At 39.3% G+C, this 12,723-nt stretch overlaps 1 protein-coding gene across 1 annotated transcript; it reads left to right on the top strand.

The window, feature by feature from the left end:
* Window positions 1-2,072: 2,072 nt before the first annotated feature.
* On the top strand, window positions 2,073-10,161 carry SNRPB2 (small nuclear ribonucleoprotein polypeptide B2). Its single transcript, XM_071425272.1, has 7 exons — window positions 2,073-2,179; window positions 2,487-2,573; window positions 4,344-4,516; window positions 6,232-6,372; window positions 7,588-7,638; window positions 9,174-9,262; window positions 9,778-10,161. The coding sequence occupies exons 2-7, from the start codon at window positions 2,510-2,512 to the stop codon at window positions 9,935-9,937; spliced, it is 678 nt and encodes a 225-aa protein (XP_071281373.1). The 5' UTR covers window positions 2,073-2,179; window positions 2,487-2,509; the 3' UTR covers window positions 9,938-10,161.
* Window positions 10,162-12,723: the final 2,562 nt, after the last annotated feature.

The raw sequence follows: 12,723 nt of genomic DNA, 5'->3' as shown, positions 1-12,723 counted from the left end.
ATCCAGCTCTGGGATCCCCACCCAGCACAGGAAGGATATGGACTTGTGGGGAGAGTCCAGAGAAGGGACAAAAGGTGGTTTGCAGGATGGAGATTGTCTACTATGAGGAGAGGCTGAAGGAATTGGGATTGTTCAGCCTGGAGAGGAGGCTCTGGTGTGACCTAACCGTGGCCTTTCAGAAAGGGACTAATTTATAAGGAGAGGTCTAATAAATAAGGCCTTATTTATAAGGAGAAATCCGGAGAGCAATGGATTATGGAGCGACAGGACAAGGGGGGATGGATTCAAACTGAAAGAGGACAGGTTGAGACCGGATATTGGGAAGAAATACTTCACTGTGAGGGTGGTGAAGCTCTGGCACAGGTCGGCCAGAGGAGCTGTGGCATGAGTATTCATGGCTAGGTTGGATAGGGCTTGGAGCAACCCAATCCAGTGGAAGGTGTCCAAGTCCATGGCAGCCATGGCAGGATGGTTTTACTAGATGACCTTTAAGATCCTTCCAACCCAAACCATTCCATGCTTTCCCAAGTTGCTGCTCTAGGTGTTGCAAAGAAACAAAAAGAGAAAAAAACCAAAACCAAAACCAAAACCAACTAACCAAAAAAATTACCCCCCAAAAAAAACCACAAAAAAAAAAATCCCTACAAACAAAAAGAAAGAAAGAAACAAACAAAAAAAGACCTGAACAAACAAACAAAAAAACCCCCCACAAAACCAAACCAAACAACAAAAAAAAACCAACCAAACCCAAAACCAAACCACACTTATCTTCGCTTACTGCTCTATGGACAGGACAGAGCCAAACCCTGGGGCAAGAGATGCCCATTTCTGCTGACAGCAAACTTTTATCCCATTTTCTCCCTTTTGTGAGAAACAACTACTCACTTTGAAAATTTAAAAATGCTTATTAAACCTTGACAAAAATACAACAAAAGAACTGCATAAGGAAACATTCACAGCACTGGGAACTGCCCTCATGGATACCACATGGCCAGTTCATCTTCAAGGTGGATGCTCAGTCTTTTTTATATCCCTGGGGTTGCATAAGCCAGCCCTGGCCCCTCCAAAAGTCTGTCAGTCTTCTTTGCCATTTACTTGGTTTGGTGGAGACTGCTTTCTTGTAACTTGATTGCAGATCAGGTGTTGCTAAGCTCCAAACTTTTCCATTCCTAACTGCCCTGGGTAAGGGACACCTGTGCACCTGTCCTAGAAAACCCTGGGTGTCTGATGGCAACAATATGGGGCGGGGGGGAAGGGAACTCTGGGGAGAACATTTAAACTACAATAACATAACTATACATCACTAAAGCGTTTCTTAATATTCACACAATAGTTATCCCTTAATTGCGAGACCAAATAATTTCATTATCCATCTATAATGTAAAAAATGCGTATTTTATGATTGGCTTTTTGCAAATATTAAAATGAATATTATATGTGTTGTGTTAGAAAGTAATGCTGTATTAATTCTTTTAAGTAGTGTGGTAAATATAGTTTTAGGTTATAACAAAACGTTAAAATAGAAACTATGCTGTATAGGATACTTTTTTTTCTAAAGAAAGGACTCGCACTGAGATAGCAGTCACACGACACTTAAATCTTCCAGAGAAAGGGAATTTATTGCTCCATTATCAAAAGAAACGAACCTCTTCCCGCCTCGCACAGCCAGGATGACGCCGTTTGGCTTATGAGGAAGAAGTTGACGATGACCAGAGAGAATCCTGTATTTGAATGGAATTTATGCATTATGTATGAGGTGTATGAATATGCAACAGGCTATTGTTTTTAAGGGTTAATCCTCTCTTAACGTGTGTCCTTTTTGGGGCTTGTGCTGCCCAGAAAAAGGTACCCGGACGTCCGTAACTCTTTGTCTCTATTGTCTCATATTGTCCTAATTCAAATTGTCCAAATTATTATTACTCTAATTATATTACTATTTTTATAACCATTTTATTACTACTAAACTTTTAAAATTTTAAAAACAAGTGATTGGCATTTTTCACATACAACACTTTCATCCCGCTGCTCTCGGGCCGCGCGCACCGCCCGCGCCCCATCGGCGCTATCGGCATTCGGCGCATCGACTGCTCTGGGAGTGGCTTTGCCGCCTGCGCTGCGTGCCGGCAGGGCGGGAAGCGCAGGCCGCCATCGAGAGCGGAGGCCGGACAGGAGAGTGGAGGTGAGGGGTGGTGAGGGGCTCTGGGACCCGGGGTCCAGGATCAGGGATCCAGATGGGAGCAAGCCAGGTGGGAGCAAGAAGGGGCTAGCTCGGGGCTTCTTCTCTGGAGTTCCTGTCCTGCCGTCGCAGCCCTCCCGGAAAGGGCCGGAGCGGGGCGGGTGTGTGGCCTGCGGGCGGTCAGACATATAGACAGACAAGCCGCCCCCCACTCGCGGTGCCGCTGCCCGGGGTTGTGAGGTGTCGCCGGCGTTGGCAGCTGTCGCGGCCGGGGGTTCGCTAACGCCTCTCCTGTGTGCTCTGCCCGCAGGCAGTTCGCGGGTGCCGCCGAAAATGGACATCAGGCCGAACCACACCATCTACATCAACAACATCAATGACAAGATCAAGAAGGAAGGTACGAATGGCTGCCGGTTGCTTCTGGTTGTCCAGTGAAGCCTGGTCATTCACTTGCACACGGCACTTGTCTTACAAAGGGGCTTTTAGGAGCTCCCGGAGGTCTCTGAAGTGCTGAGCAGGAGATCATTATGCAAGCTCTAGGCGAATGTTTTCTTGTAATGAAACAGTAGCTAAAGCAAACAAATGCACCTCCCACTAGATCAGGTTGCTGAGATCTCCCTACAGCCCAGTCTTGAACGCTTTTAGGGATGGGGAGTCCACAGCCTCTCTGGGAAGCCTGTTCCAGTGCCTCACCACCCTGACAGTAAAGGATATTTTCCCAATATTACATCTAAGCCTCCTCTCAGTTTGAAGTCATTACCCCTTGTCCTGTCACTCCAAACCCTTGTAAATAGTCCTTCTCCATCTTGTAGGCTCCCTTCAGGTACTGCAAGGCCAAATATCACTACTAAGCCTTCTCTTTTCCAGGCTGAACAACCCCAAATCTCTCAGCCTTTCCTTATAGGAGAGGTGCTCCATCCCTCTAATCAACTTGGTGGTCTCCTGGCCTTGCACCCACAGCTCCATGTCCTTCCTCTGCTGGACACCCCAGATCTGGATGCAGCCCTGCAGGTGGGGTGTCACCTGAGCGGGGCAGAATCCCTTCCCTCTCAGGGTGCTGCCCACTCTGCTTTGGATGCAGCCCAGGACATGGTTGGTTTCTGGGCTGTGAGTATGCATGTCCAGCCCCTTCTCCACCATCACCGCAAGTCTTTCCCAGTGCTGCTCTCCATCTGTCCGTCCCTCAGCTTGGGTTAATACTGAGGGTTGCCCTGACTCAGGTTTAGCACCTCACACTTGGTCTTGTTAAATCTTGTAGGATTGTCATGGGTTAAATACAGTGTGTTAAATTACCTGTTAAGATTACAAATTACTTTTTGTTTTAATACAGGTCTTAAAGTAATTTTTAGGGAAAGTGTTTTGATAGAACACCTTTTTTAATTAAAAAACATATAGTTAATATAGTTAGTCAGGAGCAGGTGGAGAAAGTGACAGTGGACTGATATTACCAAGTCTCAATATCAATAAAGAAGAGACAGCATTCTTATATTGCTGAAATAGTTAAAATGTAAGGGTTTTGTGTTAGAATGATTACGCAGTACTGATTATTTATTTAGCTTGATTTGGATAGTACTAAGGTTTAATTTGGCATGTATTCAGGTTATTGTAGATAATTAAAATAAATCCAATGCAGCCATAAGCTGCAATAGTCTCATACAAAAATAATTTGGATCCAGAAAATTGATGGGTGAGTGAGAAAATTGATTAAATAGTTACAACCAAAATTTCCAACTTTTTTTAGCCTTTTAGCCTATTTTGCTGCATTCTTGTTTTGCATCATATCTCTTTACTGCTGCTTGTTCCAGTTTTGATTTTCTGATCAATCTGAGATGGCTGTCATGAATCATACTTGTGTGTGCATATACCTGTATGAAAATATGTTTTTACGTACCTTTATGTAATTGTGATTCCCTTGGAATGGTAGAATGGATGGCATTACAACTTCTTCACTACCTGAATCCTTGAGGTATGAAACTGAATCTTGCACACCAGTTTACAAAACCTGGACAAGTAAACTTTGTAATGATGTAACAATTTTGACAAACTCATGTACTCGCTATGTGAGCTAAAGCTTCTAAAAAACATTGTTCCCAAAGGACAGCAGACTCGGTAGAAGTGGAAATTTGCATGTAACCTGTTATAATCTGTTTTCTCCCTTGGTCCCCAGAGCTGAAGAGGTCCCTGTACGCGTTGTTCTCACAGTTTGGTCATGTGGTCGACATTGTGGCTTTAAAAACTATGAAGATGAGAGGACAGGCATTTGTTATATTTAAAGAACTTGGATCATCTACCAATGCTTTGAGACAGCTACAAGGCTTTCCGTTTTATGGGAAACCAATGGTAAGTTATTTCATTACTTTTGTATAGAAGAAAAATACCCTGATGGTGTGATACAGTGTTTTGGTGCTTGCACCTTGGGAATGAACTCTCCTATGTAGTTGTTACCAAAGGATTACTCAGGTCACATCCTGATGAGTATCTACATTTGTGCAAGCTGGAGGGATGCTGAAGAGACTGCAGTTGCAACACACACACTTTGAACTTAACATGGGGGACTTTTTGTTTTTCTATGCTGGATTGAAGTTTTCAAGATCTTAAATACTTTCATTGTACTCATCATGTCTTCCATTGAACCGATTAAATTAATTCTGTAATATTATTGAAATTAGTTTAGTTTTCAATTACTTTATGTAGAGTAACGTTAACTACTCTTAGATTGGTAATGAATAGCTAGAATGTGATTCTTCCTTTTTGAGGTAACAGTGAGAAGGGTGAAGATCACCAGTTTGCTTTCCAGATGTGACCACTGATTTTTTTTTTTTTTTAATTGATGGCTAGTTCTGCTTGACACTAGATCACCAAACCAAGTAACTGTACTTCAGTATAACTTCAGTGAAGCAAATACAGTGCTGGTTGATAGAACATGATTTAGTAATGTGCTTCATGATATGTAGAGTAGCACAGTTGACCTGCTTTGTTCTTGTCTGCTTAGACAATTAAGCATCTCTTAATTCTGCATCTCTTGGTGATGTGTAACAATAGATGCAAATGGCCCATGACTTCAGCAATGGATTGGTACAATTCTACTGGCTCTCAGGTTATGGCTTTGAGCAGTGAAAAGAGCAGTTGTGCAGCTGAGATGCAAGCTATTTGCCTTAACACCTTCAGATTCTCTAATTAAATCCTTAACACAGAATTTTGCAAACTCAGTCCGCTATTTATCCTTAAGGAGTTTTGTGCTCAGTAGAACTCAATAAGAAATAAAAGGATTGAGACTTCATAAGCTTTCAAATGTACTTCCATCTTTGAACATTGCCTGCAGCCTGTATACTCTAAGCACTAAACAAAAGCATTAAAAAAATCTTAAGCTGTTGTGTAGTTTTGTATTGAGGTAGTCTCTGATAGGAAAAATAATAAGATTGTATGCATAAATAATAATGTTGCACACTGGTATAGTTATACCTGCATCTGCTTAACCTTCAGCTGTGGGAGGCCTTTGTCAAAAGAACAGCAGCATTTATGCAGTCCTGTTGGGATTAAGGTGGATACTTGCCTTTTCTGTTTAAGAAGTTTGGGTTTTGCTGAATTTACGTTTCTGCAGAGATCTGAGAAATCACTTTAAAATTTAACTCCCTATTAAAACTCCAGTTTTAATAGAAGCTAGTGCCAATTTTCTCAGTTGTCCTCTGTGTAGCTCAACTGTATATCTCTGTAGGTGCTACCTTGACAGATGTTAAAATGTTGTTGTTAGATAAATGGATTTCTGATTTCAATGAGCTTGACAGTAGATCACCAAACCAAGTAACTGTACTTCAGTTAAAAGAAAATTAGTAATTTGCGTATTAGGGTTTTTATTTAGACTTCTATAATTATGTTCAGAAAAAACTATGAGAATTGGTTACTCTCTAAGTGTACCTACACTTTATAACAATGTTCCTAGTATAAAAAGTTTCTGCAAAAAAAAAGTGTAAATACACAGTTAATATAAGTGGTGCAAAACATTCTGTATTATTAACTGTAGAATATACTCTGTTTTTCTTTTTTCTTTTAAAAAGCGTATTCAGTATGCAAAAACAGACTCTGATATAATCTCTAAAATGCGTGGGACATTTGCTGATAAGGAAAAAAGAAAGGAAAAGAAGAAAGCTAAAACTCTGGAACAGTCAGCAAATGCACCAAATAAAAAGGTTACCCAGGTAAGCTGCTTCTCTGTTCAGAAAAAAAAAAAAAACCACAAAAACCCAAACAGACAAGGAAACAAACAAACCAACCAAACAAAAAAACTCCATTAAAAAAAACCCACACAAAAGCTATTCTAAATAATTCTTTTAAGACTTGATGTTGTCTTTTGTTACTTTTCAACTCCCTAAATTGGGGTCTGTGGATTATCTAGAGCTCTTGAGTATTTACTAGAAGTTGAAGGAGAGGGGGCTGGTTATGTAGTCCTTGCTGTTCCTTTTTTTTTCCTCCTTTGCTATTACCGGATGAAAATAAAGATGGAGGGCAAATGTACAACAAACCAAAGTAGAAGCTAGCCTCTTAAGAAAAGGAAAAAAAAGGAGAATGGGCTTATCTTTAGTACTGGCTTCAAGTGCTCAACCAGCTCTTCTCTTCAGTGTTTTAATTCCATGTTGCCTAGTAAGGACAGAAGAATGGTAAATGAGAACAAGACAGTTCATTTATGTTAGATATTAGACGTTTCATGTTAGATTAACAGGAGTTAGGTTGGAATTTATCTCAACTAAGGGTTGGCTTGTCTAAAGTAGCAACGTTTAGTAGCCTTTGTGCTGGAGTATAGCAGAAAACATCAAAACACCTGACCAGATCCCCCGAGTTTATGTATTGGACATGATATTCTGTACTATGGAATGTGCTTTTGGATAGTTTTGGTCAGCTTTCCTGGCTCCCTCCTGGCTTCTTGTGCACCTACTCACTAGCAGAGCATGTGAAACTGGAAAGTCCTTGATACAAACAAGCACTAATTATCAACAACCAAAACATCAGTTCGTTGTCAGTGTTACTCTCATACTAAATTCAAACCACACTGTACTAAGAAGAAAATTAATTCTATCCCAGGTGAAACCAGGATACTTGTCTAGGCCTTCATTTTCAAAACTACTTTCTCCCAGTCTAATAAATAAAATTCTGTAATGTGGAGAAATACTTGACTCAGACATTAGATTGATCAGGTAGTACTGATCTTATTTCTTTTGATTGCCTGGTTTTGGAGCCAAGCAAAATTCACAGGATTTGTTCCCTTTGAGAAGTGTCTCATAGGCACCAAATGTTCTTGGATTGCAGCTCAAAAAAACCTTTAACATACGTCTTGAATTGTAGAGAAACATGGTGATATGTGCTTGTTTATTTCTAATGGAACACCTTTGTAAAACTATTTTGTACTTATTTGCTAGGGGGCAACACAGAATTCAGCCAGTGCCTCAGGGACTACACCACAGAATCAGGTAATGTTTTTGATTTTTATCACTAAAAGCACTAATGTTTATAATTATTCTCTATGAATAATAGTTTGTTACACATGCAAACGTGCGGATTTATTTTCCAGCTTTGTTTTTGTCCTATGAGACATTTGTCTAACAGCTACATGACACTAAACAAACAAAACAAATCCCTTTTTTACTATATCTGGTTGACAGGAAATGAAAATCTGCAGTGTCTCATTACTATACAGAAAACAGCACTATTACAAAATCATACTGGATTCTTAAATTTGGACTGTGCTTAGTATCAGTTGAAGGATTCTTAATTTTTTTTTTTCATTGCTAATAGGTTCCCTTTAACTTACTTTTTTCTGGTAGCAGATAAAGAAAAGGAGGAAACATGGGATGCCAAAATATCTGCCTAAAAGCCTTATTTCAGAAGTTTGGGGGTTCTCTGCTCACTTTTTCTTTTTTCTCACAAGTGTCTTACTTTCCAAAGGATAGTGTGGAGATGTAGGAACAACTCCCTACACTTCATTCATCTTGTCTGCTCAGTGACCTTCTAAATGATTCATGTTAGAAGTGAAAGTGGTAAAGAGCCAGGATTTGCAGGAGAGCAAGTACCATAGAAGAATATCTTTGTCTGCCCTGCCCTGCATCTTTCTTGAGTACTGCCATTGCATACATAATCAACAGGGGAAAAGGTCTTGCTCTCTGGATTTTCAGGCACAATATGTGCATGTCAGTTTGCATCAAAGCACATCACTGAGTGTTTGGGTATTTCTTTGAACATCAGAAGTTTATTTCCTAATGGGACCACCTAGAATATTTCCATCAGTAGAAGGAGATTGTTCTGCTGAGGCTTTTTATGTGGCAGTGCTTTGAGGATGTTTGAAGTTGGGGTGTCCAGTTTATTTTTAGATTTATAATTTACTTGATGACTTGAAGATTTCAGTATCTGCAGATGACTACTCAGCCTTGTCTGTGGTGAGTGGCTACAAATTCATATTAGCAGACAAATCTTTACAAGACTAAAGCTGTAAATCTAAAGGGGTTTCTAATTACATTTTAATTGAGCTCTGTAATAAAACCATGTGAATTTTGTGAGTTTTGATTGCCCAGAGATACTCAGTATTTTGGTTGTACTGCAGGTAAACAGGGCTTGGCTACCCTCAGCTTTCTGGAAGGATGTGAGTCCTTCATACATTCTACCACTGCCTTACAAGTGTCTTGAATAGCACTGCAACCACTACTGTGGCAACTGGGTGCAGAGTACTGCAGTGTCAGCTTTTGACTAGTTGAGTTTAAATGTGACATCTAAGATAGTATGGTATTGTGGTTTTTGTGGAAGTAAGAACCTCTCCAAATTAATATATGTGCGTAAAAGAATGAAGAGGCTCTGTCTGCATATTGATAAAGGTGTGGTGAAGCCCAGATAGAATGTTACGAGCAAAACTAAAGAAATGTGAGTCTTAGTTCAAATAATCATGCAGACAGATGCAAAGGAACTGTATGCAACTATGTATAGTCTTCTGAGCTTTGATCTTCTGTTGTTGCAGGTGCCTGATAACCCGCCAAACTATATCCTTTTCCTTAATAATTTGCCTGAGGAAACAAATGAGATGATGCTGTCCATGTTATTTAATCAGTAAGTTTTGAATAGAATTTATTTCTCCTTTGAATTCTTCTGTAACCTGTGTGTGTTTTCTCAGTTTACAAGTTCACTTTTTAGAAATAAAAGTTTCTTCTGAAGGTATTTTAGCTGTTAGCCTTACTGCCAAGGTTACAGATTTTGGTTCTGATGACTTGGTTCAGAAAGCAAATCTGATCTTTTTCGTAGCTGGTTCTGATTTTGTGTGGTTTATCTGCTATCAATTTGCATTGGATTCAAGCTGGTGACTAATACTAAAGTCTGTAGGACAGCAGGAGCAGTTTTAAAGCTAGTTAGATTGCTTCTGTATGTGTACAGCTCTAATTAAATTGCTTCCACATAACATCTCTTAATTGAGACACAGTTCTAAGGATAGAACATGTAAAACCCTTCAATTTAAATTTTCATTAGCAATAACTATTGCACTAGTAGATGCTTCTGATGAGAAGCTACTGAAGAGACATGTATTATTGAGCTAAGAAGTATTTTTTGACTTCCATCTTATTTTAAAGGTTTCCCGGATTCAAAGAAGTACGCTTAGTGCCAGGGCGCCATGACATCGCATTTGTGGAGTTTGAAAATGAGAACCAAGCAGGGGCTGCTCGAGACGCTCTCCAAGGATTCAAGATCACTCCATCTCATGCCATGAAAATCACTTATGCGAAGAAATAGCTATATGATCCTATAAAAGGACTTCTGTGGATAGGTGTTTTTTTAAAAAACACTGATACTGTGGTCAGCTAGCATGTTTGCTGTTTTCTGCAGAAAACATAAGACTTAAATAGAATTGCCACAATGACCAGGGCGCATGTAAAATTTCCAGATCACCCGGACAGTAACTTTTTCTGTTGAAATACTAATTTTTATAAAATAAAATATAAATATGCTGTTTTCGAGCCATGTTTTTTCCTCAAGTCTGTCTCATTGATTAGCCTTGCAGGGCTTTATTCAGTTTAAGAGCTTTTAAGGTGACCCTTATTTCTCAGAAGTGAGTGCTAAAAATAGCTTTCAGAGCAAAAGTATGATCAGGGATGCTGAATGCCAGCATATTCAGAATAAGTACAGCATTCAACCTCATTATCAAGGGGACAACTGTTTTTACTTAGGAAATACAGCTTATCATTAGTGGTTTTTCTCCCCAGGTATAGTTAGAAATTGATTATAGTTTGGCAGAAATGCGATTCAACTTGGTTTTGTCTTGGTGGCTGGCAATAGAAACAAGTCCTTAGAGGAAACATAAAAGTTTCAGATTTTTAGCCAAGCTTTTCTAAAATACATACCTAATGCTTCTGGGTTTCTCAAGGTTTGATTTACTTTATTTTTTCTCATTTGTTAAAAACTTTATAGGTTTTGTGTGACATAAAGTACATTGGATGCAGTGAAGTAATCAGATATATTATTGTGAGTTGTAACTGTTCTAAATATTTCAGAAAAAAAAATCATTTAAAAAAGTTGTAGTGTTTTGTGTCTGCAACATAAGCCACCTTTATTTGCACAAGACTTAGAAAATTGAAGTTTCATCTGCTCCCAGACTACATTGCAAAATTATGTCTCTTTCACAGTCATTTCAATCATCGTCGTATCTCCTTTTATGTACTTTTTCATTCTTTTTGGTGATTTTGTGTATGTGTGATTTCACAAGTATTCTAATACTTGCAAATGAAAATCATTCCAATGTGCCTGTAAGAGCAAAAATGACATTCCATCATAACCTTGGATTTTTCCTACTGCAGTCATAAATTTATAGATAATAATTATGCTGTTATTTCCTCCCACTAGTTTGTGTGCACATGACTGCCATTGCTTTTCACCTTTATTCACTTTAAGGGTTTGGATCCTGACTGCTGTGCTGTTGTAAAGGGGACCTTTTAAGTCAGCCTGTGGCATTGTTTAGTGTCTGGGACCTTCAAACCCTCAACGGCGTTCAGCTAGGTAATGAAAAGTGAAATGGTTGCTGTTCTGGAATGACCTCTGTGTTTTGCTCTGACTGCATCTCCCTGTGGAAGGGGTCTTGCCTGTACAAGTATGCAGTGCTTGAGTTCTTAGATTTAAATTTTAATTAAATTTTAATTTTAATTTTAATTAATTAAGTCATTTAATTAATGACTTGAAAAGTCTTTTTACTGCCTTGCACAGGTCCCTCATCAGTTGTTACATTGCATCCATCTGCTATCCTCCCAGTAGGTCCTTTCTGTAGACAGGAACACTCTGCCACTGAGGATTTTTGGTCCTCAGAAGATTGTGTTTGTCAGTGAGCATTTGTGAAAATTAAGGACAGGAGTGTTAAGAAGGATGTAATTTCATTTGCTTCTTACCAGGGTCTGACTTAATTTTCATTCTCAGACTTTGCTTGAAGTATGATTAAGGTTATGGAGAGCTCTAGGAGGGCTTAGAATGTTTAAATAATACAGTTGCTGATTAAAATATTAATACAGAGTGGTTTTGGGAGGAGATTCAGCTTTATGAGTCAGTCCTGAGGTTTTCCCCCTGCCTACAGCTCCTCTGGTGGGATGGAATGTTGCCATAGCCCCTTTCTATTAGCCTGGTGTGTTTGTCCATATGTCTGCCTCATCCATAAAACATGAGGATTGCTGGACCTGGCATACACTCAGCAAGTGCTGCAGCAAAGAAAAGTGACACAAAGTGTTTATTTGATGATTTTACTTTTGTGTCTCAGATTAATGTGTCCTCTCGTGACTGGAATTTTTATGGAGAAGCTTACCAATAAGAACCTATGTACTGATGATGACTGTCTGTAAGTAAATTTGCTTTGAGGACAAAATAGTTTAAAAAATAGTGGTGGGGGTGAAGGGAAAACTACTTTTCTTGTTTAGCTCTGTCGTATATTTGTCTTGTCAACTGGCTATGTAGAATGTCACATGCAGTTTTACCAAAAAATGGGTTTTGTAAGGGGACATTTTTCACTTAAGTGAAAAGTGTAAAGAGGGATTCTAACTTTCAGTGCTGAAATTGCTTCTAAAGCTGTTATTTTGGTTACTGGAAAATGCACAGAACAAATTCTTGAAGACTAACTGTTTCAAAATAACCTACTTTTATATGTAGGAGCATTGTGTTGAAAACAAAGGGTCATACAGAGACATCTACTGATCTCAGCTTATTTTGCAAATGTGACTTTAAGGATCAGACTCTTTGTTCACATTTAAAATAGTCTATACCACATCTTGACCATGTGTGTGCTGCCTGCTCTGGCAATATCTCCTAAAGGAGCTGTTACAAATAGAGCTAGTGTTGCACCATCTGCAAATCGCAATCCAGTCTCCTCACAGCTCTGTGACCTTCTCCCAAAGCACTGGCAATGTTTTTGCCTTGCTTTCGTGTCCTGGGTTGACTATATGATGCTTTTATCCCCAATCGTCTTGTTCTGTTTATGCTGAATAATAAGTTTTGCACCCTTAAGACGTGTTCCAGAGAGTGAAGGAGAGAGAGAAGAGGCGCGC

The sequence above is a fragment of the Agelaius tricolor genome, unplaced genomic scaffold (assembly GCF_023055355.1).
Source record: "Agelaius tricolor isolate 1412-34295 unplaced genomic scaffold, bAgeTri1.0.p SCAF_1, whole genome shotgun sequence".
Classification (NCBI taxonomy): domain Eukaryota; kingdom Metazoa; phylum Chordata; class Aves; order Passeriformes; family Icteridae; genus Agelaius; species Agelaius tricolor.
Note: the sequence above shows the minus strand (reverse complement) of the source record. Positions and strands in the feature narration are given on the sequence as shown.

What these genes read in the sequence shown, in the direction of transcription:
- SNRPB2 (XM_071425272.1), top strand. Translation starts at nt 2,510, where the DNA reads ATGGACATCAGGCCGAACCACACCATCTACATCAACAACATCAATGAC. An exon ending in CGTTTTATGGGAAACCAATG is followed by an intron (nt 4,517 to 6,231) that starts GTAAGTTATTTC and finishes TCTTTTAAAAAG; the next exon opens with CGTATTCAGTATGCAAAAAC. An exon ending in GGACTACACCACAGAATCAG is followed by an intron (nt 7,639 to 9,173) that starts GTAATGTTTTTG and finishes CTGTTGTTGCAG; the next exon opens with GTGCCTGATAACCCGCCAAA.